This window comes from Hevea brasiliensis, chromosome 3 (assembly GCF_030052815.1).
Source record: "Hevea brasiliensis isolate MT/VB/25A 57/8 chromosome 3, ASM3005281v1, whole genome shotgun sequence".
Classification (NCBI taxonomy): domain Eukaryota; kingdom Viridiplantae; phylum Streptophyta; class Magnoliopsida; order Malpighiales; family Euphorbiaceae; genus Hevea; species Hevea brasiliensis.
Window position 1 is genome coordinate 7790301 of NC_079495.1, and position 25487 is coordinate 7815787.

General features: G+C 32.7%; 1 protein-coding gene across 2 annotated transcripts; it reads left to right on the plus strand.

Annotated features, from left to right (window-relative positions):
* Positions 1–18422: 18422 nt before the first annotated feature.
* LOC110644195 (squamosa promoter-binding-like protein 9) lies at positions 18423–25476 on the plus strand. Of its 2 annotated transcripts, XM_021796870.2 has the most exons (4): positions 18423–18667; positions 18749–18986; positions 24395–24534; positions 24637–25476. In XM_021796870.2, exons 1-4 carry the CDS (start codon positions 18634–18636, stop codon positions 25266–25268), a joined length of 1044 nt encoding a protein of 347 aa, XP_021652562.1. In that variant the 5' UTR covers positions 18423–18633; the 3' UTR covers positions 25269–25476. The 2 variants fall into 2 exon arrangements, with proteins under 2 accessions (XP_021652562.1, XP_021652561.1); XM_021796869.2 differs by having other exon boundaries at positions 18423–18986.
* The last annotated feature ends 11 nt before the right edge of the window (positions 25477–25487 follow it).

Genomic DNA, 25487 nt, shown 5'->3' on the forward strand with positions numbered 1-25487 from the left:
ACGAAAATGATTGAAATGGTGATTATTGATAAATGTTTTATCAATAATTGTAACTTATTATTATGATTTTATGGAAATAGGATGATTTAAATAATTTATAATAAAAAAATAAATGATTTGTTTTGACAGATAAATATTGGATTACTTTGTGAATCATAAAAATATAATTTGATATGTTTTGATAATTTATGCTTTACATTGAATTTTAAATTATTAGTTGTGTACCACTGAGTATCCATACTCAACGATAGCTTTTTATGCTGTCGCGGATAGAAAAAAGAAGAAGACCACAACGTGAGCTACTTGGAGCAGCGATATAGAATTGTAGTTGATTTAACTGCGGGTATATCATAAGTGTACCCTTTGTAATTTCTTTTGATGTGATTTATAGTTGTATGTATGTTGTACAAACGTTGAGCAATTGTATAAAAAGCTCTGTAATAAACATTTTAGATTTTAATTAGTATAATATTATTTTGGGATTATAATTAAATGTAAATTATTGTAATATTATTTTCTTAAGTTGATCGTTTGGAAAATTTGTAATATTAATATTATTACTTCAATGGTTGTAAATTTTTAAATTTCTTTTGAGACTTGCAAATAATTAATTATTTTCTGCATGTTGAGATTTATTGAGAATGGAACAAATAAATTGAGTTGATTGTGTTGAACTGTGGAATATATTTTTTTAAATTATGTTCAATAGGAATGAATAACAGTTTTTGTATAATTTCAGCTGTAACCACGCAGATTTTCTGGAAAATTTTAAAAATGCGTAATTATTCCTAAATGAATTTCATGACAAATAATGGAATTGAAAACACTTAGTTTAAATTTTTGTCACCACGCCAGACTTAAAAATGAAATTGTTCTGCCAAAATCTCTTGTAGTATATTTAGTAGATTATTGATAGGCGAAGTACGATATACTATGGGATCATGTTACATCTTACAGAGGTGTAGGGTGTGACATATTTTAGTGGTATCAGAGCAAGTTTTTAATGTAAAGTCAGAATTGTGAATTTGAAATATTTTTTCATAAGTATAACTGTTCAATGTTTGATACATATAATACATTTACATCATGAATATAAACTGATGGGGAGAAATTCCCTTGTGTTGGTTGTCCAGGAAACAAAAATCTTGTGAAAAGATATGGAAGAGGAAGATAAGATAGTAGAATAGTCGGGGATAGCTGAAGTATAATGAGGCCCCAACTCCTCAGAGCCTTGGAGGCCCAGTTGCACTAACCCCACCTATGCAAATTACAGCACAAATGGCCCAACAGATGGCCACCTTTTCCAACAAATGGCAAATAATTTGTTGGCCCAAGCCCAAGTACAAAACCAACCCCCATAAAGGTCGCATGAAAAAAGGAAGGGTGTGAAGCCTGTTGGCCAAAGTTCGGGCAGCAGTTTGGGGAAGAGAAAAGATTTTGGGGGACCCCAAACTTATAGATATGATAGAGACGAACCAGCAGGACAGAGGCCATCAGGATTCAATCGACAGACCACTAGGAGTTCCTTCCCTATCTGTACTTATGGCGTTTGTCGTAGATTACATGGAGGTATATGCTACAAGGCCATTGGAGCCCCTTATAATTGTGGTCGAATCAGGCATTTTGCCTAAGATTGTACTAGAGCACATCAACCTATGCCACGTACTACACTAGAGGAATCAGTCCAAGGTTCTGTTTCTAGAGGTTCATCGATAGTCAGTAGGGGTAGAGACAGAAGTAGAGACAGCACTTCAGGCAATCCTAGCACAATAGACCAACCCGAATAGAGGAGTACACTAGGCAGAGTGTACACCATGCATCATGGGGAAGAAGCAGAGACTTCAGACGTAGTTACCAGTACGTTCTCAATTTTTAAAAAGAAATAATTTTATACTATTTGATTCTGGCTCTACTTATTTATATACTAATGCTAGAATTATATGTTCTACTACTATTTCCTTGCATGAAAATAAATTTTGATGTGTTAGTGACTAGTCCTTTAGGATAAAAATTTTGATAATAAGGGCGATTTGAATTAGTTTTGAAAGAATTTGTTACAGAGAAATATCTCATCGAATATGATAAATTGCAGAGCTAAGTAGCGTGCCTATTTGGTGCAAGGTAAGAGGACCTAAAAATAAGTTATAATAATAATGTTGTCATAGATACGGACAAATGTATTACTACTGATAGATGTAAGTGGTTACCATAATCAGAATAAGTTTAAGATATTAGCAGATTTGAGAGAAATAAAATATAAGGAAGTGTGATCTATTGGGATGTATCGTAGTAACTATGTAATATTCTTGATGTTTGTGTTGTAAGCTGCATATTACAGTACTGACTTGGGATTTATTGTGTAGAGTTATGTACTATCCAATAGTGCACTAAGATAAGAATAGTTGTGAATAGCTTTTGCTTTGGTATAGTTATGCCAGAATGGAATTCTATTACTGGAAATGAGTTAGAATATCGAAGTGTCACAGTTGCAAAGTAGCAAGAGTCAATGACTCAGTTATCCTAACATGAGTTATAGTACATCAAGAATTGCTATAAGACTAGAGAATTCAATATGGTCAAATTTTAAAGATAACACCTATAGGACTAAGTCATCCAGTCTCTGATATGGGGTTTATAGTTATTTTGGTTTTGTAATTGATCTTTTGCCCAAAGTTTAGTAAGAAATAGTATTCTATTTGTGTAACAGCAAGACACAAGGTATGATTTTGTTCCCCTGAAAGAGACAGGATGCTAAGGATGATAATCATAACTTATAAATTGATTGTGAAATGATGTTCTAATTGGGACAATAATATGATAGGAAATAGTTGTTCAGGTATTCCTTAGGAAGAGCACAATTTTATTGTGCATATCATAAGGATTAGATTATGATTAGTGCAAAACTTTTGAATAACATGAGAAAAAGGAGAGTCCTGTAGACTCCTTTCTTAAGGTTAAAGGATTGTTTATAGTTTAGTAGAAGAGGAAGCGTGAAAAACACAAGTTTATACCATTGAATTCAAAATTTTCACCTAGGGTCACATGCATCATGCAAGATTTATTTTTATCTATTTGATTTCAATGATAAACAACATATTAAAACTCTTTTAATATGTTTTTGGATCTGTATTTGCCATTTAAGATTTTAAAATTAATCAGATTAATTTTAGAACCCTAGATTAAATCAAGAACGATTACACTAACCTTTTGATGCACTGCAGCGTGTCTGCGCTTTTGAGATTCGTCTTCAGGACACCAGATGTTGTCCCTCTAGCTTTTCCACACCAAGAACACCTATGACAGCCCTTGAACAGCTTTTAAAGCCTTTTCTATTAATTAGAAATTCAAGTTCTGCCTTTTAAGAGATTAGAGATGTAAACAGGACACTAGAAACAATTTCTAGTGTTCTTAATTCAAGAGATTGATGGCTAATCTCTTTGAATTGATAAGAGATGAAGAAGAAGAGATAAAAACCCTCAAAGTGGCGTGACAAAGGAGTGTGGCTGCTGGTTGTATTTTATTTTCTCATAACAACACTTAAATAGCTAGGTTAACACATTAAACCCTTGCCATATGTCACCCTTTGATTAGCTCTAGGTTTAAGTGACCCAATCACATTGTGCCAAGTGTCAAACCTATATTTAATCTTGATTTTAATCATCTTACATGATTAAAAAACATTTGGCAAGCTTATGTGTTATGCCATGTGTCACCATCTCATGGTGCCACGTGTCACACTGCAAAATGACTAAAATGCCCCTGTGTCTTAATTTTGAGTTCTTAACCCAAAATAATTATTTTCTTCTTCTAATTAATTTATATCAAATATAAATTAATTAATTAATCTCTATTAATTAATTTCTCATTAATTAAATTCATATTTAAACACTTTAAATATAAATTTAACTTATATTATACATCCAATAATCTAGATTTGGTTTCAAGTCATGCTAGGGACTTTGCAATCTAATTGCAAACCAAACCTATTTAATTAATCAATTTAAACTCTTTAATTAATTAATTAATTAAATCATATTTAATTAGGTGATAACTTGTGTATGTGTGTGACTTACTAGGCTCATCACTAATTGGCAATAAGACATGATATCAACTCTTAATATCATCAGAACTCTTTCTTACCATAAATGATTTCTCTAAATCATTTTATGAACCTCATAGACCATGGTTAACACCTAGCATAGCATGCCATAGCCACCCAATTAGTAATAAGGTTTACCTTAAATGAACCTATAATCATATGTTACCATGCACTAGAATCTCTGTTACAAAATCCCAACTCAAGTGGAGTCATGGTTTATGTCAAACTCCATTTGCTATGAATATTATGTTCTCTTTTAATTCCAGTTCTTGATTAAAAATTTTCTCATCGAAACTCTTTTACGAATAAATCTATCTGTCTGGCAGGAACTTGAAACATCAAGAACAATTAAATGAACATAGGATTTTATCTCTATTTACTTAGAGGAACAGATTCCATCTTGATCAACACCTACCTCCATATATAACTAGTAGGAGCCAACACATGCCCATATACCCATACACAGTACAAGTATGAAAGCAGTATCAAACTCAAACTACCTATATACAAGATAACTGTGTTATCTCAGGTCTAAAGATTATATGCACTGATATGATTTATGACAAAACATTGACAAGAGTAAACTCCATGTGCTTGTCATAAGTGTCACTGGTTCGGCCTACTTATCATTTATAAGTGCCTATCATGTTTGTTATATGGCATGAGACTCACCATTCCATCTTATTTATATCTCATTTAAATAACTTGGGAACAAACATGAATACAATCTTTCTGGATAAGTCATGTCCTTATTATGAAGTATCCTCGATTGTGAACCTATTTATGATACTTTGTGCTAGAAATATTGTCACTCATATTCTTAACAACTTAAGAATAATATTTCTAACAAAATATCAATGGACCTTTTCTATTACACATAAATATATTATATAAACAGAAAAGTGGAAATGCCATTTATTAATAAAATATGTACAAGATACATACTAAATGATATGCTCTATGGCATACTACTAACAATCTCCCACTAGCACTAGAGCCATTCATTACAATATCTTAGACCTATCTTCTCAAGATGTCGGTCTAACTGAGTCTGTGACATAGGCTTAGTGAATGGATCAGCTAGATTTTCAGCTGATGCTATTTTCTGCATGGCTAAATCGCCTTGCCCAACTATATCTCTGATAATGTGGTAGTGCCTTTCTATGTGTTTGGATTTTGGGTGAGACCTTAGTTCCTTAGCCTGTATGACTGCTCCATTGTTGTCACAGTGTAATGGAACTGCTGACTCAATGGAAGGAACTACTGTAAGTTCTGTCACGAACTTCTTTATCCAAACAGCTTCCTTTGCAGCATCTGATGCAGCAATATACTCAGCCTCTGTAGTGGAATCTGCAATCGTGCTCTGTTTGGAACTCTTCCAACTGATTGCACCTCCATTACAAATGAACACATATCCAGAGGTAGACTTTCTATCATCGATATCTGATTGGAAATCAGAATCAGTATAACCATCCAATTGCAAGTCTCCACCTCCATAAATCAAGAATAAATCCTTAGTTCTTCTCAAGTACTTAAGGATATTCTTGACAGCTATCCAGTGTTCCAAACCTGGATTGGATTGATACCTGCTAGTCAAACTAACAGCATATGCGATATCCGGCCTAGTACACAACATTGCATACATTAAACTTCCAATAGCCGAAGCATATGGAATCCTGGCCATCTTATCTCTTTCTTCAGGTGTCTTTGGAGACATCTCTTTAGAAAGATGGATACCATGTCTCACTGGTAACAATCCTCTTTTGGAATCAAGCATGTTAAACCTCTTTAACACCTTTTCCAAGTATAGACTTTGGGATAAACCAATTATTCTTTTCGCTCTATCTCTATAGATGCGAATCCCAAGAATATAGGTTGCCTCCCCTAAGTCTTTCATGGAGAATGTATTTGACAACCATACCTTTATAGTCGTCAACATACCTATGTCATTACCCATCAATAGTATGTCATCCACATATAAGACAAGGAAAGTGATAGCACTGTCACTAACCTTCTTATATACACATGGCTCATCCTCATTTTTGATAAAACCAAAGGATTTAATGGCTTCATCAAAACAGATGTTCCAACTCCTCGAAGCTTGTTTCAACCCATAAATGGATCGCTTTAGCTTGCATACCTTGGAACCATCTTGGGATTCAAATCCCCTAGGTTGTTCCATGAAAATGTTTTCTTCAATGTATCCATTGAGAAAAGTCGCTTTGACATCCATCCGCCAAATCTCATAATCATAGTACGCACTATTGCTAATAAAATCCTAATTGATTTAAGCATGGCAACAAAGTAGAAAGTCTCCTCATAGTCGATTCCTTGCCTTTGGCGAAACCCTTTCGCTACTAGCCTTGCCTTATAGGTCTCTACCTTTCCATCAGAACCAATTTTCTTCTTGAAAACCCATTTGTTCCCTATAGGTATAATACCTTCAGGTGGGTCAACAAGATCCCAAACTTGATTCTTATACATGGAATCAATCTCGGATTTCATAGCATCAATCCATTTTGAAGAGTCTATATCTGATATAGCTTCTCCATAGGTAAGTGGATCATCTCCATGATCTACTTCGTCATGAGTAGACAACTCTTGTTCTTTTTCATGAAGAAAACCATATCTCACTAGTGGGTGAGATACCCTGGTTGTTCTACGAAGAACAGCTGTAGATGTTTCATCAACGGGTATAGGTTGACTAGATGGATCTATATCCATCTGATCTGTTGGTTGGTCAGAATTCTCCAATTCTAACTCTATTTGCCTTCCTTTGCCTCCTTCTTGAACAAACTGTTGTTCAAGAAATATGGCATCTCTACTTATCACAACCTTTTGTGAAGTAGGCAAATAAAAATAATATCCAAAACTATCTTTTGGATATCCAACAAATCGACCTTTTTCTGATCTGGTCTCCAATTTATCAATGTTCAGCTTTTTGATATAAGCTGGACAACCCCAAATCTTAACATGCTTAAGACATGGTTTTCTTCCATGCCATATCTCATAAGGTGTGGAAGAAACTGATTTTGATGGAATCCTATTCAGAATATACAAAGTCGATTCTAATGCAAATCCCAAAAGGAGATTGGCATATCAAGATAGCTCATCATACTAATGCACCATATCCAATAGGGTACGATTTCTCCTTTCAGATACACCATTCACCGTATGCGTTCTCGGAGGAGTCACCGAGAAACAATGCTATGCTCTCTCAAGTATTCATCAAATTCAAGACTCAAATATTCACCTCCACGATCCGATCAAGAGCTTTAATATTCTTTCCTGTTTGATTTTCTACTTCAGATTTAAATTCTTTGAACTTTTTAAAAGATTCATGTTTGTATTTCATCAAATACAAATACCCAAACCTTGATTTATCATCAGTAAAGGTAATAAAATAATGAAAACCCCCTCTAGCCATTTCTTTAAATGGACCACATACATCACTATGTATTAGCTCCAAAATATTTTCAGCTCTTAGCCCTTGTCCAACAAAGGGTGATCTAGTCATTTTGCCCTGAAGGCAAGATTCACAAGTTGGAGTAGGCTCAGAGCCCAATGAGGATAGAATCCCCATTTTCTCCAGTTTTGCAATCCTATCTTCTGCAACATGACATAACCTTAAGTGCCAAATATATTTTGAACTTGAGTTGGTTTTCACCATGGCATTGCATTCATTTAGATTGCTATACTCTGGCTAATGGAAACACTTTCCTATTGGCTGTGGAAACACTTTGCTGTTGGCAGTGGAAACACTTTCCTTTGCCTTCATCAGCTTTAGTCTTCCTTTTTTGTTTAGCTATTTTCTTAGAAGGACCAGGAATCTGAGGTTTCTTTTTCTTATTGCCCTTCTTCTTATTGGACTTTCCGGCAGAAGAAGATGCAACCAAAGCTACCTCTTCTCCTTTGTTGCCTGGCATATTCTTTTGGGTAATAACCAGCATGTTGAGTAAACCAGCTAAGGTGCATTCCTGTTTAGTCATATGGAAATTTGTCACAAAATTCCCAAAAGACTCAGGAAGGGACTGAAGGATCAAATCCGTCTGTAGTTGGAAATCCATGTTGAAGTCAAGATGTTCCAACTGCTCAATCAGCCGAATCATCTTGTGGACATGATTCCCAACATTCTGTCCCTCAGACATCCTCATACGGAATAGCTGTCTAGATATCTCATACCTAGCATTCCTGCTGTGCTCACCATACAACTCTTGTAGGTGAAGGAGGATCTCACTCGCACTCTGCATGTTCTCATGTTGCTTCTGTAACTCATTACTCATGGAAGCAAGCATGTAACACTTAGCTCTCATATCATGCTCCTTCCACTTGTCCAAAGTTTCACGTTCCTCTTGTTTGGCCTCTGGAGGTAAGGGACCAGGAACATTTGAATCTAGAACATATCCTATATGTTCAAGGTTCAGGACAAGTTTCAAATTTCTTAGCCAATCGCATGATTAGGTCCTGTCAACCTATTGTGATCAAGTATGCTTGCAAGGATATTGGATGGTGGTGCTTGTTTTGTGCTCATTTTTATCAGAAAATTAACTGCAGAAAATAACCAGATTAATTAGTAAATGTATCATGTAATTAATCAAAATGATTATGGTCTTTTAATCAAATTGGTCCTCCCACTAACTTAGCGAATCCTACACTTCCAAAGTAGAAAACGGAAATCCTAGTTGGATGGATTTCTAGTGGGTGATTGAATTCTTATAATTCTATTGATCATCCTCAGGTACATCCATTATTGGAATTACAATAAACTATAAGTGAGCAACTCCTTGCCCATCACATCTCATGTGAGGTTCAATCCTTTACCTAGCCCCTAATGCTCAAAATCTCAGGTACATCCATTATTGACTTATCTTGCATTAGTTAAGTTGATCCCATTGAGCCAGTAATTATGCAAATAATTTTAATGTCCTCAAGTACATCCAATATTGGCCACTAAACCATTTACATATTTATAACATCTCATGCTTAACAATTATTCTTAAGAAAATCTCTTAAATAAATTACATCTTATGCAACTATTTAAAATTTCTTAAAATAATTGCCCCAATGGAGGGCCTATGTTATAATTACTTTAATTATAGCATTTCCAACTTAATCATTTGTTTGGAAGATTTTATGGTCATTCTAATTACTATTAAGGTCTCACTTTGCACATTATCCATTTAGCATGCATATATCATATAATTGCATACATTCCCATACATCTCATGCATTCATGGATAAGCAGTAAATATGGTATGATCATGGACTTTCTAAGGGATTCAATTCTGAGCCACCAAGAATTGAATCAGGGCATTCCTAGGTGCATTTCATTCATTCATTTTACAAGAGTTGCTGAAGGAGTACATAATCAACACTTGATCTTGAATTCCTCCCACTGGTCCCACCAATGCTCTTGACCTCCTTGAACTTCTTGCAATCCAATATTACATAGTAATCCTTGGCATACCAAGGCGAATTTACAAGAACTTAAATAAATGAAATTACAACCCAAAAATTATTACAAACTTAATAATACATGCCCAAAATAAATTAAAATAAATTAATTAATTTACAATCCCAAAGAAACATAAAAGAAATAAATCCAATCACATTGGTCTTTTATAGTCCATGATCATCCATCATGCATATCACTATTTAACAATTAAATAAAACATACATACTTAAATTAAATTGAATATCTCATATTCAACTTAAAAATCCAGATTTGAATATGATTCAAATAAATTTAAAAATTCAGATTTGAATCTCATTCAAACAAATTTAAAAATTCAGATTTGAATCACATTCGAACAACTTTAAAAATTCAGATTTGAATCACATTCAAACATTTTTTTTAAAAATCAGATTTGAATCACATTTAAACATTTTTTAAAAAATCAGATCTGAATTTTATTCAATCAATTTTAAAAAATCAGATTTAAATATGATTCAAACAACTTTAAAAATTCAGATTTGAATCACATTCAAACAACTTTTAAAATTCAGATTTGAATCACATTCAAACAATTTTTAAAATTCTGATTTAAATCATAATTTAATTGTGTGATAAAAACTACTAATTAAACACTTTAATTAGTCAAAGAATAGGCCTTAGATCATACAACAATTACAGAATTAAAAGCCAAACCTTGAACCACCCATGGAAGCCAAACCATGTGCACCATTGATGGTGTTTTTCAAGCATGCCGCCAACTTACTTTGCAACCAGCAATGAACTTTTGATCTCATGATCAAACACACAATTAAATCATATAATCAACAATCTAAATGGCAAATATAGTGGCTCTGATACCAATTGAAGGAACGGAAGCGTGAAAAACACAAGTTTATACCATTGAATTCAAAATTTTCACCTAGGGTCACATGCATCATGCAAGATTTATTTTTATCTATTTGATTTCAATGATAAACAACATATTAAAACTCTTTTAATATGTTTTTGGATATGTATTTGCCATTTAAGATTTTAAAATTAATCAGATTAATTTTAGAACCCTAGATTAAATCAAGAACGATTACACTAACCTCTTGATGCACTGCAGCGTGTCTGCGCCTTTGAGATTCGTCTTGAGACACGGATGTTGTCCCTCTAGCTTGTCCACACCAAGAACACCTATGGCAGCCCTTGAACAGCTTCTAAAGCCTTTTCTATTAATTAGAAATTCAAGTTCTGCCTTTTAAGAGATTAGAGATGTAAACAGGACACTAGAAACAATTTCTAGTGTTCTTAATTCAAGAGATTGATGACTAATCTCTTTGAATTGATAAGAGATGAAGAAGAAGAGATAAAAACCCTCAAAGTGGCATGACAAAGGAGTGTAGCTGCTGGTTGTATTTTATTTTCTCATAACAACACTTAAATAGCTAGGTTAACACATTAAACCCTTGCCACATGTCACCCTTTGATTAGCTCTAGGTTTAAGTGACCCAATCACATTGTGCCAAGTGTCAAACCTATATTTAATCTTGATTTTAATCATCTTACATGATTAAAAAACATTTGGCAAGCTTATGTGTTATGCCATGTGTCACCATCTCATGGTGCCACGTGTCACACTGCAAAATGACCAAAATGCCCCTGTGTCTTAATTTTGAGTTCTTAACCCAAAATAATTATTTTCTTCTTCTAATTAATTTATATCAAATATAAATTAATTAATTAATCTCTATTAATTAATTTCTCATTAATTAAATTCATATTTAAACACTTTAAATATAAATTTAACTTATATTATACATCCAATAATCTAGATTTGGTTTCAAGTCATGCTATGGACTTTGCAATCTAATTGCAAACCAAACCTATTTAATTAATCAATTTAAACTCTTTAATTAATTAATTAAATCATATTTAATTAGGTGATAACTTGTGTATGTGTGTGACTTACTAGGCTCATCACTAATTGGCAATAAGACATGATATCAACTCTTAATATCATCAGAACTCTTTCTTACCATAAATGATTTCTCTAAATCATTTTATGAATCTCATAGACCATGGTTAACACCTAGCATAGCATGCCATAGCCACCCAATTAGTAATAAGGTTTACCTTAAATGAACCTATAATCATATGTTACCATGCACTAGAATCTCTCTGTTACAAAATCCCAACTCAAGCTGGAGCCATGGTTTATGTCAAACTCCATTTGCTATGAATATTATGTTCTCTTTTAATTCCAGTTCTTGATTAAAAAAATTTTCTCATCAGAAACTCTTTTCTGAATAAATCTATCTGTCTCCGCCAGAACTTGAAACATCAAGAACAATTAAATGAACATAGGATTTTATCTCTATTTACTTAGAGGAACAGATTCCATCTTGATCAACACCTACCTCCATATATAACTAGTAGGAGCCAACACATGCCCATATACCCATACACAGTACAAGTATGAAAGCAGTATCAAACTCAAACTACCTATATACAAGATAATCTGTGCTATCTCAGTCTAAAGATTATATGCATCGATATGATTTATGACAAAACATTGACAAGAGTAAACTCCATGTGCTTGTCATAAGTGTCACTGGTTCGGCCTACTTATCATTTATAAGTGCCTATCATGTTTGTTATATGGCATGAGACTCACAATTCCATCTTATTTATATCTCATTTAAATAACTTGGGAACAAACATGAATACAATCTTTCTGGATAAGTCATGTCCTTATTATGAAGTATCCTCGATTGTGAACCTATTTATGATACTTTGTGCTAGAAATATTGTCACTCATATTCTTAACAACTTAAGAATAATATTTCTAACAAAATATCAATGGACCTTTTCTATTACACATAAATATATTATATAAATAGAAAAGTGGAAATGCCATTTATTAATAAAATATGTACAAGATACATACTAAATGATATGCTCTAGGGCATACTACTAACAAGGGCTACTTACCAATTTTATTTGTAATAAAAAATAAAGAAACTAAAGAAAATAAAAGAAATAAAGAAAATATTAATAGTAATTTATATTTGATTCTAACTCTAGTCTCATAAAGGGCTAAGATTCCTAATTAGTTACAACTATCTAATGGTCTAAGTCTTCTAACATTATCCAAATACTTCTTAACACTTCTTGAATTAAAATAACACAGAAAAATAGATCAAATATCAATTAAAACCCAAGAAAATACAAGAACAAGCATAAATAAACAATTTTCAAATTCTGGCAGATTGACGGTAGCAAGAAATCTGATTTTTTAAAAATAGTTAGACATGCCTAAAAATCATAAAAAAATTACATAAGACAGCTTACATATCATACAAGATCATAAAATTTATAAATCAAACAAAACCCTAGCTGAATGGTCTACATAAATCGTAACTTTTCTAAGTGACAGAATCGTACTACTTTTTTGTAAAATTCATAACTCATTAACCACAATAGATATGAATGCAAAACCAATTGGAAAAGATTCATAAGATTCTGAAATTAATTTTAGACACTAGATTTTACACAAAAATATAAAGAAACAAGGGAGATATGAGCTCCACAAGTCGGGTATCCTGCTAATCAGATTTTACAGGAACCTTAACTTCAAACAGTCATAACTTATAAAATACAAAAGCTTTTTCAGTGATTCTTAAGCCTAAAATTAATAGAATTTCGTGAAGAATAGGAATATAATTTTCCTAAAATTTTTACAGATTCAAAAAATAACAAAAAATAATAATAACATGAGAGACCAAAAACTAAATATGTGCAGAATTGTTTATCCCTCAAATTAAACATGATTACATGATCTATATGAAAATATAAAATAAATTAAAAACAAGGAACATAGAATTAAACATTACATGGCATAGGTCTTGAAAAGAAGATAAAAAAAACTAACCTTTAAGAAATATTGCTAGAAAGAAAGAAGAACTGAAAGAATCTTGGCTATTTTTCTCTTTTATTTCTTTTTTTTTTTTTCTCTTTTTCCTCCAACTCCCTTTTTTTTTTAATCAGTGGGGTATTTATAGGGTTTTGGGAGAGAGGTTTGATAGGGTTTGGACTCCTAGGGTGATAAAGTTCAGATAACTTAAACAACTAGGATTGCAGAATTTGGGTGAGATTGAGATATGGATGAGGTGTTTCAACCAATATGAAGAGAAGGAAAGGGAGAGGCACCAGTAGGGAGTGAGGAAGAGGTGTGGTAGGGTTTGAGGTTCAGATAACTTAAACAACTGGGATCTAGGAATTTGGGTGAGACTGGGATATGAGTGACGTGTTCCAACCAATAGGATGAGAGGGATAGAGAAAAAGATATTTTTTTTATTTTAATTTTCAAAAAATAAATTAAATACGTCTTATTTAAAATTCATAACTAAGCTTTCTTAGGCCCATGGGGCTGAATTAAACTTAATTAGGTACATTTAAATATTACCCATATTAAATTTAAACAAAACAAAATTTTATTTAAATTTAATTAAATTCGCTTCCCAAAAAAATATATTATTATTTTTTTTTCAAGATCATACCACGTAATTAATAATTCAGCTCCATGCCTCTAATTATATCTTACAGTTATATAATTTTTCATCATCGGGTTTCTCACAGCCTCAATGCACATACTCATCACAAAATAGAGGTCTACAGCCATGTGTCACCATCTTATGGTGCCACATGTCATCTTGTGAAATGACCAAAATGCCTCTGTGTCTTAATTTTGAGTTCTTAACCCAAAATAATTATTTCTCTTCTTCTAATCAATTTATATCAAATATAAATTAATTAATTAATCTCTATTAATTAATTTCTCATTAATTAAATTCATATTTAAACACTTTAAATATAAATTTAACTTATACTATACATCCAATAATCTAGATTTGGTTTTAAGTCATGCTAGGGACTTTGCAATCTAATTGCAAACCAAACCTATTTAATTAATCGATTAAACTCTTTAATTAATTAATCAAATCATATTTAATTAGGTGATAACTTGTGTATGTGTGTGACTTACCAGGCTCATCACTAATTGGTAATGAGATATGATATCAACTCTTAATATCATCATAACTCTTTCTTACCATAAATAATTTCTCTAGACCATGGTTAACACCTAGCATAGCATGCCATGGCTAACCAATTAGTAATAAGGTTTGCCTTAAATGAACCTATAATCATATGTTACATATATTGGAATTTCTCTGTTACAAAATCCCAACTCAAGCTGGAGTCATGATTTATGTCAAACTCCATTTGCTATGAATATTTCTTTTAATTCCAGTTCTTGATTAAAAAGATTTCCTCATCAGAAACTCTTTTCGGATTAAATCTATCTGTCCTGGCCATGAACTTGAAACATCAAGAATAATTAAATGAACATAGGATTTTATCTCTATTTACTTAGAGGAACGGATTCCATCTTGATCAACACCTACCTTCATATATAACTAGTAGGAGTCAACACATGCCCATATACCCATACACAGTACAAGTATGAAAGCAGTATCAAACTCAAACTACCTATATACAAGATAACTGTGCTATATCAGGTTTAAAGATTATATGCACTGATATAATTTATGACAAAACATTGACAAGAGTAAACTCCATGTGCTTGTCATAAGTGTCACTGGTTCGGCCTACTTATCATTTATAAGTGCATATCATATTTGTCATATGGCATGAGACTCACCATTCCATCTTATTTATATCTCATATAGATAACTTGGGAACAAACATGAATACAATCTTTCTAGATAAGTCATGTCCTTATTATGAAGTATGTTCGATCGTGAACCTATTTATGATACTTTGTACTAGAAATACTGTCACTCATATTCTTAACAACTTAAGAATATAATTTCTAACAAAAATATCAATGGACCTTTTCTATTACACATAAATATATTATGTAAATGGAAAAGTGGAAATGCCTTTTATTAATAAAACATGTACAAGATACATACTAAATGATATGCTCTAGGACATACTACTAACAGTAGGATGTGACAAATAAGACGGATTTGGGTAGCATATAATTGAGTTTGGGACAAGTTTAGGTTTAAAGAATAATCCCCGTGATGGATTCGAGTTTTATAAGTTGGGTATCCGTTACCTGAACTTGTTTATATAATACTTAATTAAATATAAATATATATTTTTATAATAATATTTATAATTTTTTTATATATTTTATTTTATATAAAATGAATTTAAATATTTTATGAAATCATTAAATTTTTAAAATATAAATTATTAATCAAAATAATATTTTATATAAATTATTAATTAAAAAATATAAAATTAAATAAATTAAAAATTTTTTAATAGATAATAATAATTGAATTTGATATAATTTTAAATAATTAAAATAAAATTCAATTTGATTTGAAATGAATTTAAGGTTTAAAAGAAAGGGAATGAATAACTTGTTTTAACTTTTTTAAATTTTAAAGTGGGGAATTCTTTTGCCTTTGATTAAGGAATAAAAAACTATCGCACGCTCTCTCAATCTCCTTTAGTACTGACTTGGAAAAAGGAAATTCAAAGTTGCTAATTATAATTATGCCAAGAGAAAAAAAAAAAAGTTATAGCAACGGTCAATTAGCCACCTTCCCCCTTCATGGGTGCCTCCTACGAGGCGGCAAGCCTTCTAGCACCCATTATTTTTATAGAATATATATATATATAGTTTTAAATCTTATAATTGTATTTCTGAACTTTAATTCTATTAATATTTTTGTATAAAATTCTATTAATTTGCTTTTAATTAAAGAAGAAAATAATTTTTAATCCATTAATAAAAAATTTTAAAATAAAAATTTTTTATTAATAGAAAATATATTTTTAGAATTAAATTTTTTATTAAAAATAAAAAAAATTAAAATACAAATTTTATTTAAATTGTAAATATATTAGGGTTATGGTTAAAAAAAAAAAGGCAGTCAATTTTCATTTTTTGAATAGAAAAGACATTAATTTTGATTGTAAATAGAAATAAAGAAGGAAAAATCCTAAAAAAATTTCTAACTTTCAATAATTTTTATAATTTTATTTTATAGTTTTTTTAATAATTTCACCTTAATTTTTGATATTCAATTTAATTCTACTTTATTATCAAAATCAGTGATAAAATTTAACAAAAATATCAAGCATTATAATATATGATCAACTATTAATATTATCCATAAATTATCTTAATAATTTCTAAATTAAAAAAAATCAAAATCTTTAATCTAAAATCAATTTTACTTTTTTGATTCATTCTTCTTTTATTTATTCTTGTTCATATAAGAGATGTGAGAAATTCTATAAAGTTAAAAATAAGAGAAATTATATTATAAAATAGTGATATAATGCTTTTTATGAAATAATAAAATAATAAAAAATTAAAAAAATATATAAATATAACTATTGAAATTAAAAAAAAATTAACTATAATAATTATAATTTTTTAAAATCTATTACATACACATACTTTTTTATCATTAGTTTACTATTTTATACAAGCTATTTTATATAGAATGATTGAAGTAGAATAATATTTTTCTAAAAATAAGGGAATACAAGAAACGAATTTCAAAGCTATTGTACTTGGTTTCTTTTTTTTTTTTTTAAATATAATAAAATAATATTTAATTAAACAAAGCATTAAAATAATTAATAATTTTTATAAAATTTAAATGAGAAAAAAAAATTCCCATGAAAGAAATGAAAGATATTTTGTAATGGTAACCGTAATGCAATAAATTAAAAAAGTAGGGGCAAATATCGAGTGATGTAATAATTATGTGTCACATTTGCCAACACCAATAGTCGCCACAACCCAAAAGCGTCACATCTTCTCATGACAGATTTGAAATAAAATCTGCCTGGATTTAGGGATTTGGCGTGCCCCTTTTATCAACTTTCCTCTCTTTCTTGCCCTTTTTTTTTTTTTTATACTATTACTGCCGACTGTCATTATCATTATTATATTTTAAAAATATATATATTTTTCCAAATATTTTTGTATTTTCAAATTTATTTATTAATTTTTTTTAAATAGAAATTTGACAAACATTGCATTTGATATGAGCCAATTATATTTAAAAAATTAAATAAATATACATGTGTTTTAATTTCAATGAATTGGACTCATATAAAATTAAATATTCAATAATTAAATTCTATTCTCTTAAATTAATCATTCAACCGTACGGTACCGTATAGGGCTTATTAGTTATTTTATTAAAATTAAAAAGAAAAAAAGAAGTTTTACTTTTTACCATTTTTATGACCTTCATTTCATGCATATCCTACTTATAGTGAAAGAGAAGACCTGGAAAAGGAGATTGTTGAATACATCAATCATCAAGTTTCCTAATCAGAACATCTCTGCAAATTTTGGCTCCCCAACCAAGGAGGAGGAGGAGGAGGAGGGGAGGAAGAAGAAGAAAAATGGTCTAATGGGTCACCTAACCAGGAAAAGAAAGGGTCTTTCAGACCTTTCACCGCACCAAAAATGGCATTGATATTGGCACCCATTACAGAGAGAGAGAGAAGAAAATGAGAAAATGGCAGCTCACATACAGAGACACAGTGACACTCAATCGAGAAAGAAAGAGAGGTGCCAAACTAAAACAATAAAGCCAAAGAGAATGAACAGAAAAAGCTCTCTATAAAACGACATTCGAGTTTAGTTGCCCATATAACCAGTCTCTGTAACATCATAAAAGACAAAAGGCCACCTTGAACTCCCCAAAGTACCTCTCTTTCTCTGTTGCTACCTTCTCAGTCTCTGCTTTTTTCCACTATTATTTTGATAGAAAGAGAGAAAGAGAAAAGAGGTCTTCTTGGTCACCCCCAGCATGGGCCAGTGTCAGGTGTCTGCTTTTAGCTACTTTTTCTTCTGCTCTCTCTTAAAGCTCTAAAGCCAGGCTAAACTCGCCCCATTCTCTCTCTCTCTTTTCTTCTCTGTACTTTACTTTTATTTGCAATCAAGAACACTAAAGTCCAGCAGAGCCCCTCGAGTCTTTCCTCATTGACCCATGATAACACCATGAATCTTCTGTAAGCACCACTTATGGAAACGGGTTCGGGTTGTTTGACTGAGTCAGGTAACTCCAACGCTTCTTCTCCACCTGCCGAGTCAATAAATGGGTTGAAATTTGGCCAAAAAATCTATTTTGAGAATGCAGGGGCTGGGACTCCGGCCAAGTCCGCATCCGGGTCTTCGTCCTCCGGGTCTGGGGGCCCGGCGAGGAAGGTTCACGGCGGACAGCAGCAGCCACCCAGGTGCCAAGTTGAGGGATGTAAGGTGGATCTGAGTGATGCTAAGGCGTATTATTCCAGGCACAAAGTTTGTGGCATGCACTCCAAGTCTCCTAAGGTCATTGTTGCTGGTTTGGAGCAAAGATTTTGCCAGCAGTGTAGCAGGTCCGTTGAGTTGTTGCTTATTATCCTGGCTTTTTATTTTGTCAAAATTTTATTTTGCTGGATTCTTTTAACGTCCATTATGGCTGAAAAATATTCTTTTACTGCTTTTGTTGCTGGAACTTTGGATTTTTTTTTTCTGGGTGTTTATTGTGATTATGGATTTTGTTGTTTTGCTGATTTTCTGGTTTTTTTTTTGGAAGGAAATTTATTTTCTGAAGAAAGCACAAGAATTTTACTTTAGCTAGTTTGATAATGGGAGTTATGTTCAGTTTATTGTGGTTTTAAACAATAGCTTTCGATGTCTTTTTCGTGGGTTTTGTGGTAGCTTTCTTTGTCATAAATAGATTATTGTTGTCAATTTGGATAGGCTTTTGGAACTTTCTTTTACTCCCTCTCCATCTTTTTTTGTTTAATAATTGACGGACTTTTGGATTTATTAGGCAACCAAAATAATTGAAATTAAAATTTATTATGGAACTGGAGTGGTAGTTTTCTTTTCTTTTCTTTTTTTTTTTATTATGTTCTTTATTACTTTCATTCTTCAATGTCTCTGCTTCATCCATGTCTCTCAATTTGATTTTACCTGTTATTATTGGTGAATTATCTGATTTTAGGCATTTGTGATCATGTAAACTTCTTTAGAGAGTTGAAAGCTACACAGTTCTTTGTTGCTGGCAAATTTAAAGCTTCATCAGTTCTTTGAAACAAGTGTTCATTGAGTCATTTTCTGGATGATTCTGTTCTAGTCATGCATGGTGTTGATGACATGATTTTCCTTTTCATAAATCAGAATATAGAGCAGGCCATAGAGGCTAGCTTTCTCCCTTCTATAATTAACCCCACCCAATCCTATTGGGATTTGAGACCTCCTAGTGAATCCTTTTCCATGTGGGATTGATAGAATTTTTCCCCTTTCTTTGTTTGCTTTTCCCCACTGAATAGTTTCACCTAATTTTTACCTTATCTTTTTGGAAATTTCCTATAATTTTACTAGATAAACTCCTCATCCCAAATTTGAAAGTTGAACCATCTTAGTTGAAATCCCAAGTTTTAATCATTGAGTTGTCTCCTTAGTAATTTGTGATAAAAATACATGCATTAGAAGGTAATATTGTCAATGTTTATTGTTTTGTATGTCTTTCATAGATTTTCATTTGGAATAGATAAGGTAACCAACCCACTATATGTTGTTTTAGGATAACTACTCAGAATTGCTGTATGTTGAAAATTACCTGAAGGGCATGCTTTTATTGTAGATAGTTCTAGATTAACATTGATAGTTGTTGGACTCATATGTGAAGTGTGGGACCCTGTATTCTTTGGTGGCTATGTTAGGTGATGGAGAATTTAAAGCAAGCCTTGTGCTTTGGCTTTTCTTTTGTAAGTTATAATATGTGCTCTTGCTATGTCCCAATTCTAATAGCAAAATATGACCTTTGTTGATAATTATTAACATGGCACATGAGCACCCTTAGCAAGGCTTTTGAACTTGGCTTGCCATTCAACTGTGGAAGGCAGAGGATCAAGGGTTTAAGATTCAACTAGGGTTGAATTGAGGTTGAACTATTAAATAAATATTAAATATATGTTACATAATTAATAATCTTTTATAAATTTATAATAATGCATACTATTATAAATAAAATAAAATAATTCTCATAAATTATTAAAACATTTTAGTAAATTAAAATAATGTTTTATAAAATTAAAATAATGTTTTATAATACAAGAAATAGTCAGTTAATTTTATTTATCATGAAAGAACAATAAAAAGAATTTTAATTGCAAAATATGTTCCAGTTTCCAATTAAACTGGTTTGAGTCCAATCGGCTGGGTTGGTCCGGTTCTAACAACTATGGCCTGTAGAATTCCTTTTCATGATAGTGTTCACCTCAGAAGCCATGTTGAGATTTTTTTTTTAGCTTTCTATTTTGAGTCTACCTAGACTCTGTTTGGGATTGTGGTTGGTAGGCTAAAAAGCTGGTTTGAAACTGTTTTTTGAAAAAGCACCTTTTTAGATGTTGAAAAAAACAGTTATTATTACTTTTTTTTTTTGGTTATTCTGAAGTTCTTATGAGTTATGACTAAAAGATGTCGAATTCATATATTCTTAATAAATATTTTTGAAATTGTGCTTTATTCGACAGAATCTCAAATAGCTATTGCATACATAACCCTTATCCTTTTCGCGATGTTAGAATTAGGAAGTACTAGGGTATCTATAATGGAAAGTTTATGGAGGGCCTGTGTTCAGATATGTGTACAACCCTCTATCCCCCATGACATCTAATCAGATGCTTCTTTTCGAGATGGGCCACTTTTAATGGAGCATGCTGATGAATGTGACTGGTTGTGATTTTGTCTTGGTGGGGAAGAGAATCTCCCATTAGAGATTACCTTTTTTTGTGGGGGTTTGCCTATTTTTTTTCTTTTTTTTTTCTTTTTTTTTTTGGGTTGGTGGGGTTTGATGAGTTCTCTGAATAAAGCATATTGCTTTCGTTATAAGCCCCAAAATCTACAAGTACACTGGATTCCTTTACCCCTTCTTTGGAAATTAGAATTTTACAAAAATTCAATTCAATTAATTTTTTTTGGTCAATTTTCATGTATGAAATGAAATAATTTAATTCTTTTTAACTTAAAAAAAATCATTTTAATAGATATAAAAATCGATCATGATTGTATGAGAATTCAATTGAATTATTTTCTTGCAAATGATTTATTTCCAAGGAGGCCTAATTTTTTTATCCTGACATTTTTCGATGCGCCAAAAAGCACAGTGAAAATGGTCCAATACTGTTAATTTAAGGAAAGTTATAATTTTGTTTGATACACTTGATTGATGTGTTAATCATGATTAAAAAAAAAAAAAAAAGAGAGAGGAAACGTATAAGATTGCAGTTTCTTGCAAACCGACCTGACAGAAATTCTAACATAGAAGAATTGTTGCATCACTGGCATTGACATATTCTCAAGGGATGAGAGATAGTTTGCTTATTTGAACAAGTTTTCGTAATCTTTTTGTATGTTTAAAGCTTCATGAAACTAGCGTTCTTTTAGTGAACCAAAGCATGAGTTCTCAATTCTGTAGTTAGGCAATACTTATTTTGATGGTGACCTATCATTCGATTGTTCCTATTTGGAGATTGCATGTGCCGAGTCTTGTTGTTGTTAGCTTTTGGACCACTTGATATGAATCTTCTGCATTTGGCAAGAAATATAATTGTCTTCTCGAGTAGAATATAAATAACATCCCAAAGCCGCTGGAAGCTCGTCATCCTATAACGTACTAATTTAAATTTAGATGAAACATTACATTGATGGTTTTGGTCCATTCATGTACAAATTCAACTTGATCTACTGATTTCCGTTTTAAGATTGCAACCAAAATCATTCAATCATGTTGTTTTCAAGTATTGACGTTTTTGAGGTGGGCCAATTTGTATGGTTGCGAACTTGGTCGTGTTAACCTATTCCATGATCAAGACATGCTCCTATTCTTGTTATTGGTGGGGAGGAAAGTTTTTAATATAAGGTTCATCTGTGAGATCTGCCAATTAAGATATTTTCTAATGTTAATCTTTGCCTTCAATATCTATCAAGATGTTATCAAATATGGCATTCAATAATAAAGATTGCATTGGTCTTAAGTTGAATCAAAGATAGGTGAGATAAGATGTGAAATGCATGATGGAAAACTGGCATTTGGTAGGGTTGGCCATGGTCTGGTTCCAGGCTCGAATCGGACCATCAGTTCCGATTCCACTTCCAGGGCCAGGGGGACTGAAATCAGATCGAAGGGTCCCCCTCCTGTTCCAGTCCGTCTTAGTTTTGATTTCGGCTCAGTCCAGTTGTGATAAATCTAGCGACTAAAATCTTTTTTTTTTTTTTTAAGGGAAAAATTTGGGTTTGGCTCAAAACTGAACTGGTCGTTTCTGGTCCGGTTTCAGTCAATCCAGGCTTGACTGATCGGTTTCGGGTTGAATGGGACTGTGGGCATACCAAAATGCAAGAGTTTAAGCAGAAAAAGATTTTAATTTTTCTTGTCAAATTAAAATCATTGGGTGCGAACAAATCTCATCTGAGAAAATATTTAGGTCCTTTCAGCAAGCATGAAATGGGTTAATTGGCATTTCAGTTAATTTTACTATCTAAATGTGTATTGTCACAACCATGTCATGTTGATCAAACTTCTTTTATGTTCTTTTTTGAATTTATTCCAATGGAATCTAAAGGTCATAGCAACCAGCTTAAATTGTGTTGAAGGAATTCAACGGTTAAGGAATGGAAAGGTGGATGTTTTCAAGTTCTCTTTTCCGTAAATTGTGTTGGCAAGAACAGTTGGATAGTAGAATTTCAGCCCCCCCCCCTCCTCTTTCCATTTAGTAGGTTCCTCAAGTTCTTGTTTGGCAACCTAAAGAAAGCTATTATACATGCTTTGGCTGGAGGTTTCTACTATAATATAGTTTGATTATTTGAGCAAGTTTTTGTATGTCTAAAGCATCCTTTTGGCAAACCAAGCATGAGTTCTAAATGTATCATCATCATTCTTAATGTGTTTCCCCCTCAATGCTCACAACAGAAGGATGGCTTGCCACTGTCGAAACTTAGGTCATTGGTGTTTATATGTTTATTTTTTGTTATAAACATTAAGAGCATCTGAGGTGGTATCAGAATGTCTGACAGAAGTGTGAAATCAGCAAATGGAGCAGAGTTGACAATAACTTGCAGAAGTCATCTGATGGAAGTTGGATAAGTGTGTAAATAAGCTTCTATTGTTGACATCATCTCATTTTGCTGTCTTTCTGTCCTGATAGACAGCAGCAGTATAACATTGTGTTGCTTTTCTGTATCCTAAATCCTAAACTAAAATTGTTCAAGCTAGTCTAGCTCTTCATGGTTCAAAACTTCTTCGGATTACTAAGCATCAAAATAATGTATGGCTTTTGCAATTTCTCGAACAATGTGTAGGCGTATGTGTTTACCCTCAATTATGTGGATTCTTTTTCATGTCAAACCTGCTTCTTTTTCTATAGTATATAGTTTGATCTCTTTAGTAATTGCTAGATATGATAATATGGTTTGTACTAAATCAATATTTCGATTTGGAACGTGTTTTACTTTGATTGTGCTACACTTGCAATGTCTTTGCCCACTTTACTTGGGGCACCAATTACACTGTGCCACGGTTTTTCATCCTAATATTATTTACGGTTTGTATGATTCTTCTACCCAGGATTGGGATTCTTGAACATTCTTGGTCCTTGTTTGCCACGGACTGCAAAAGCCCTATGTTGCACAATCTTCTTTTTTGGTTCATTATTTATTTATACTCTATACAGAGATGATTGGTGCTTGCGTTACCCATCAATGTCTGCTAGTAACTTGTGTGTTAATCTGTGATCAGATTTCATCTTCTTCCTGAATTTGACCAAGGAAAACGAAGCTGCCGCAGACGCCTAGCTGGTCATAATGAGCGGCGGAGGAAGCCACCACCTGGACCAGTGATGTCATCTCGCCAAAGCCGACTCTCTTCAGCAATTTTTGGTAAGATTTTAGAAGTGAGAATCACTTTCAAAGGTCCTCCTTATTTTTGCTTTATGCTTTAGGTTCTTAATATGATTGTCTGCTTGGTTCATGTGGTGACAGATAACAGCAGCAGAGCTGGGAGCTTTCTTGTGGATTTCAGTGCTTACTCAAGGCTTACTGGGAGGGATGCATGGCCTGGTGCAAGGCCCTGTGAGCGGGCACCTGGGAATCAAACCACAGCTGCAGGAAGGTCCGTTCCTCATCCTCCATGGCAGAATAGCTCTCAGAATCCTCCATCCAACATCTACATGCAAGGTTCAGCAAGTGGGACTGGTTTTTCCAGTTCTGGAATTCCTTCAGGAGAATGCTACACAGGAGTTGGCATTGCTGACTCGAGCTGTGCTCTCTCTCTTCTGTCAAATCAACCATGGGGCCCAAGAAACCAAGCATCAGGGCTTGGGATGAAGGACCTGGTTAATCCCCAAGGGGTTCCCATGGCTCAATCAACAGCTCCGCATGGTGCAGTTGTCAATCAATATCCAAACGCTTCCTGGGGTTTCAAGGGCAGTGAAGCGAGCAGCAGTTCGCACGAGATGTGCCCTGATCTGGGTCTGGGTCAAATTTCACAGCCTCTGAACAGTCAATTCTCTGGTGATCTTGAGTTATCTCAACAGAATACAAGGCAGTACATGGCACTTGATCACTCCAGGGAATACGACTCTTCTACCCAGCATATGCACTGGTCGCTTTAAGTGACCCTGTCTATCTGTTTAGTATGTAAGTCTTAATAATAAAACCTGGAACCTTCATGTCAGGAAGGTGAACTTATGTTTTGTTGGGATAAACCCATGCGTACTCTTTTGGCTCTGGGTATGTATTCACTAAAGATTGTAAGATACTAACTAAGCAAGATGTTAACTTTGCTCTATCTATTAGTACTTCGCAGTTGTCTCTCTAAAATTGTCTGATGA

Bases quoted from the DNA above. Each gene is read 5' to 3' on its own strand.
- LOC110644195 (XM_021796869.2), top strand. From the start codon at position 18,634: ATGGAAACGGGTTCGGGTTGTTTGACTGAGTCAGGTAACTCCAACGCT. The intron at 18,987-24,394 runs GTCCGTTGAGTT...ATCTGTGATCAG, and splicing joins TTTTGCCAGCAGTGTAGCAG to ATTTCATCTTCTTCCTGAAT. The intron at 24,535-24,636 runs GTAAGATTTTAG...ATGTGGTGACAG, and splicing joins ACTCTCTTCAGCAATTTTTG to ATAACAGCAGCAGAGCTGGG.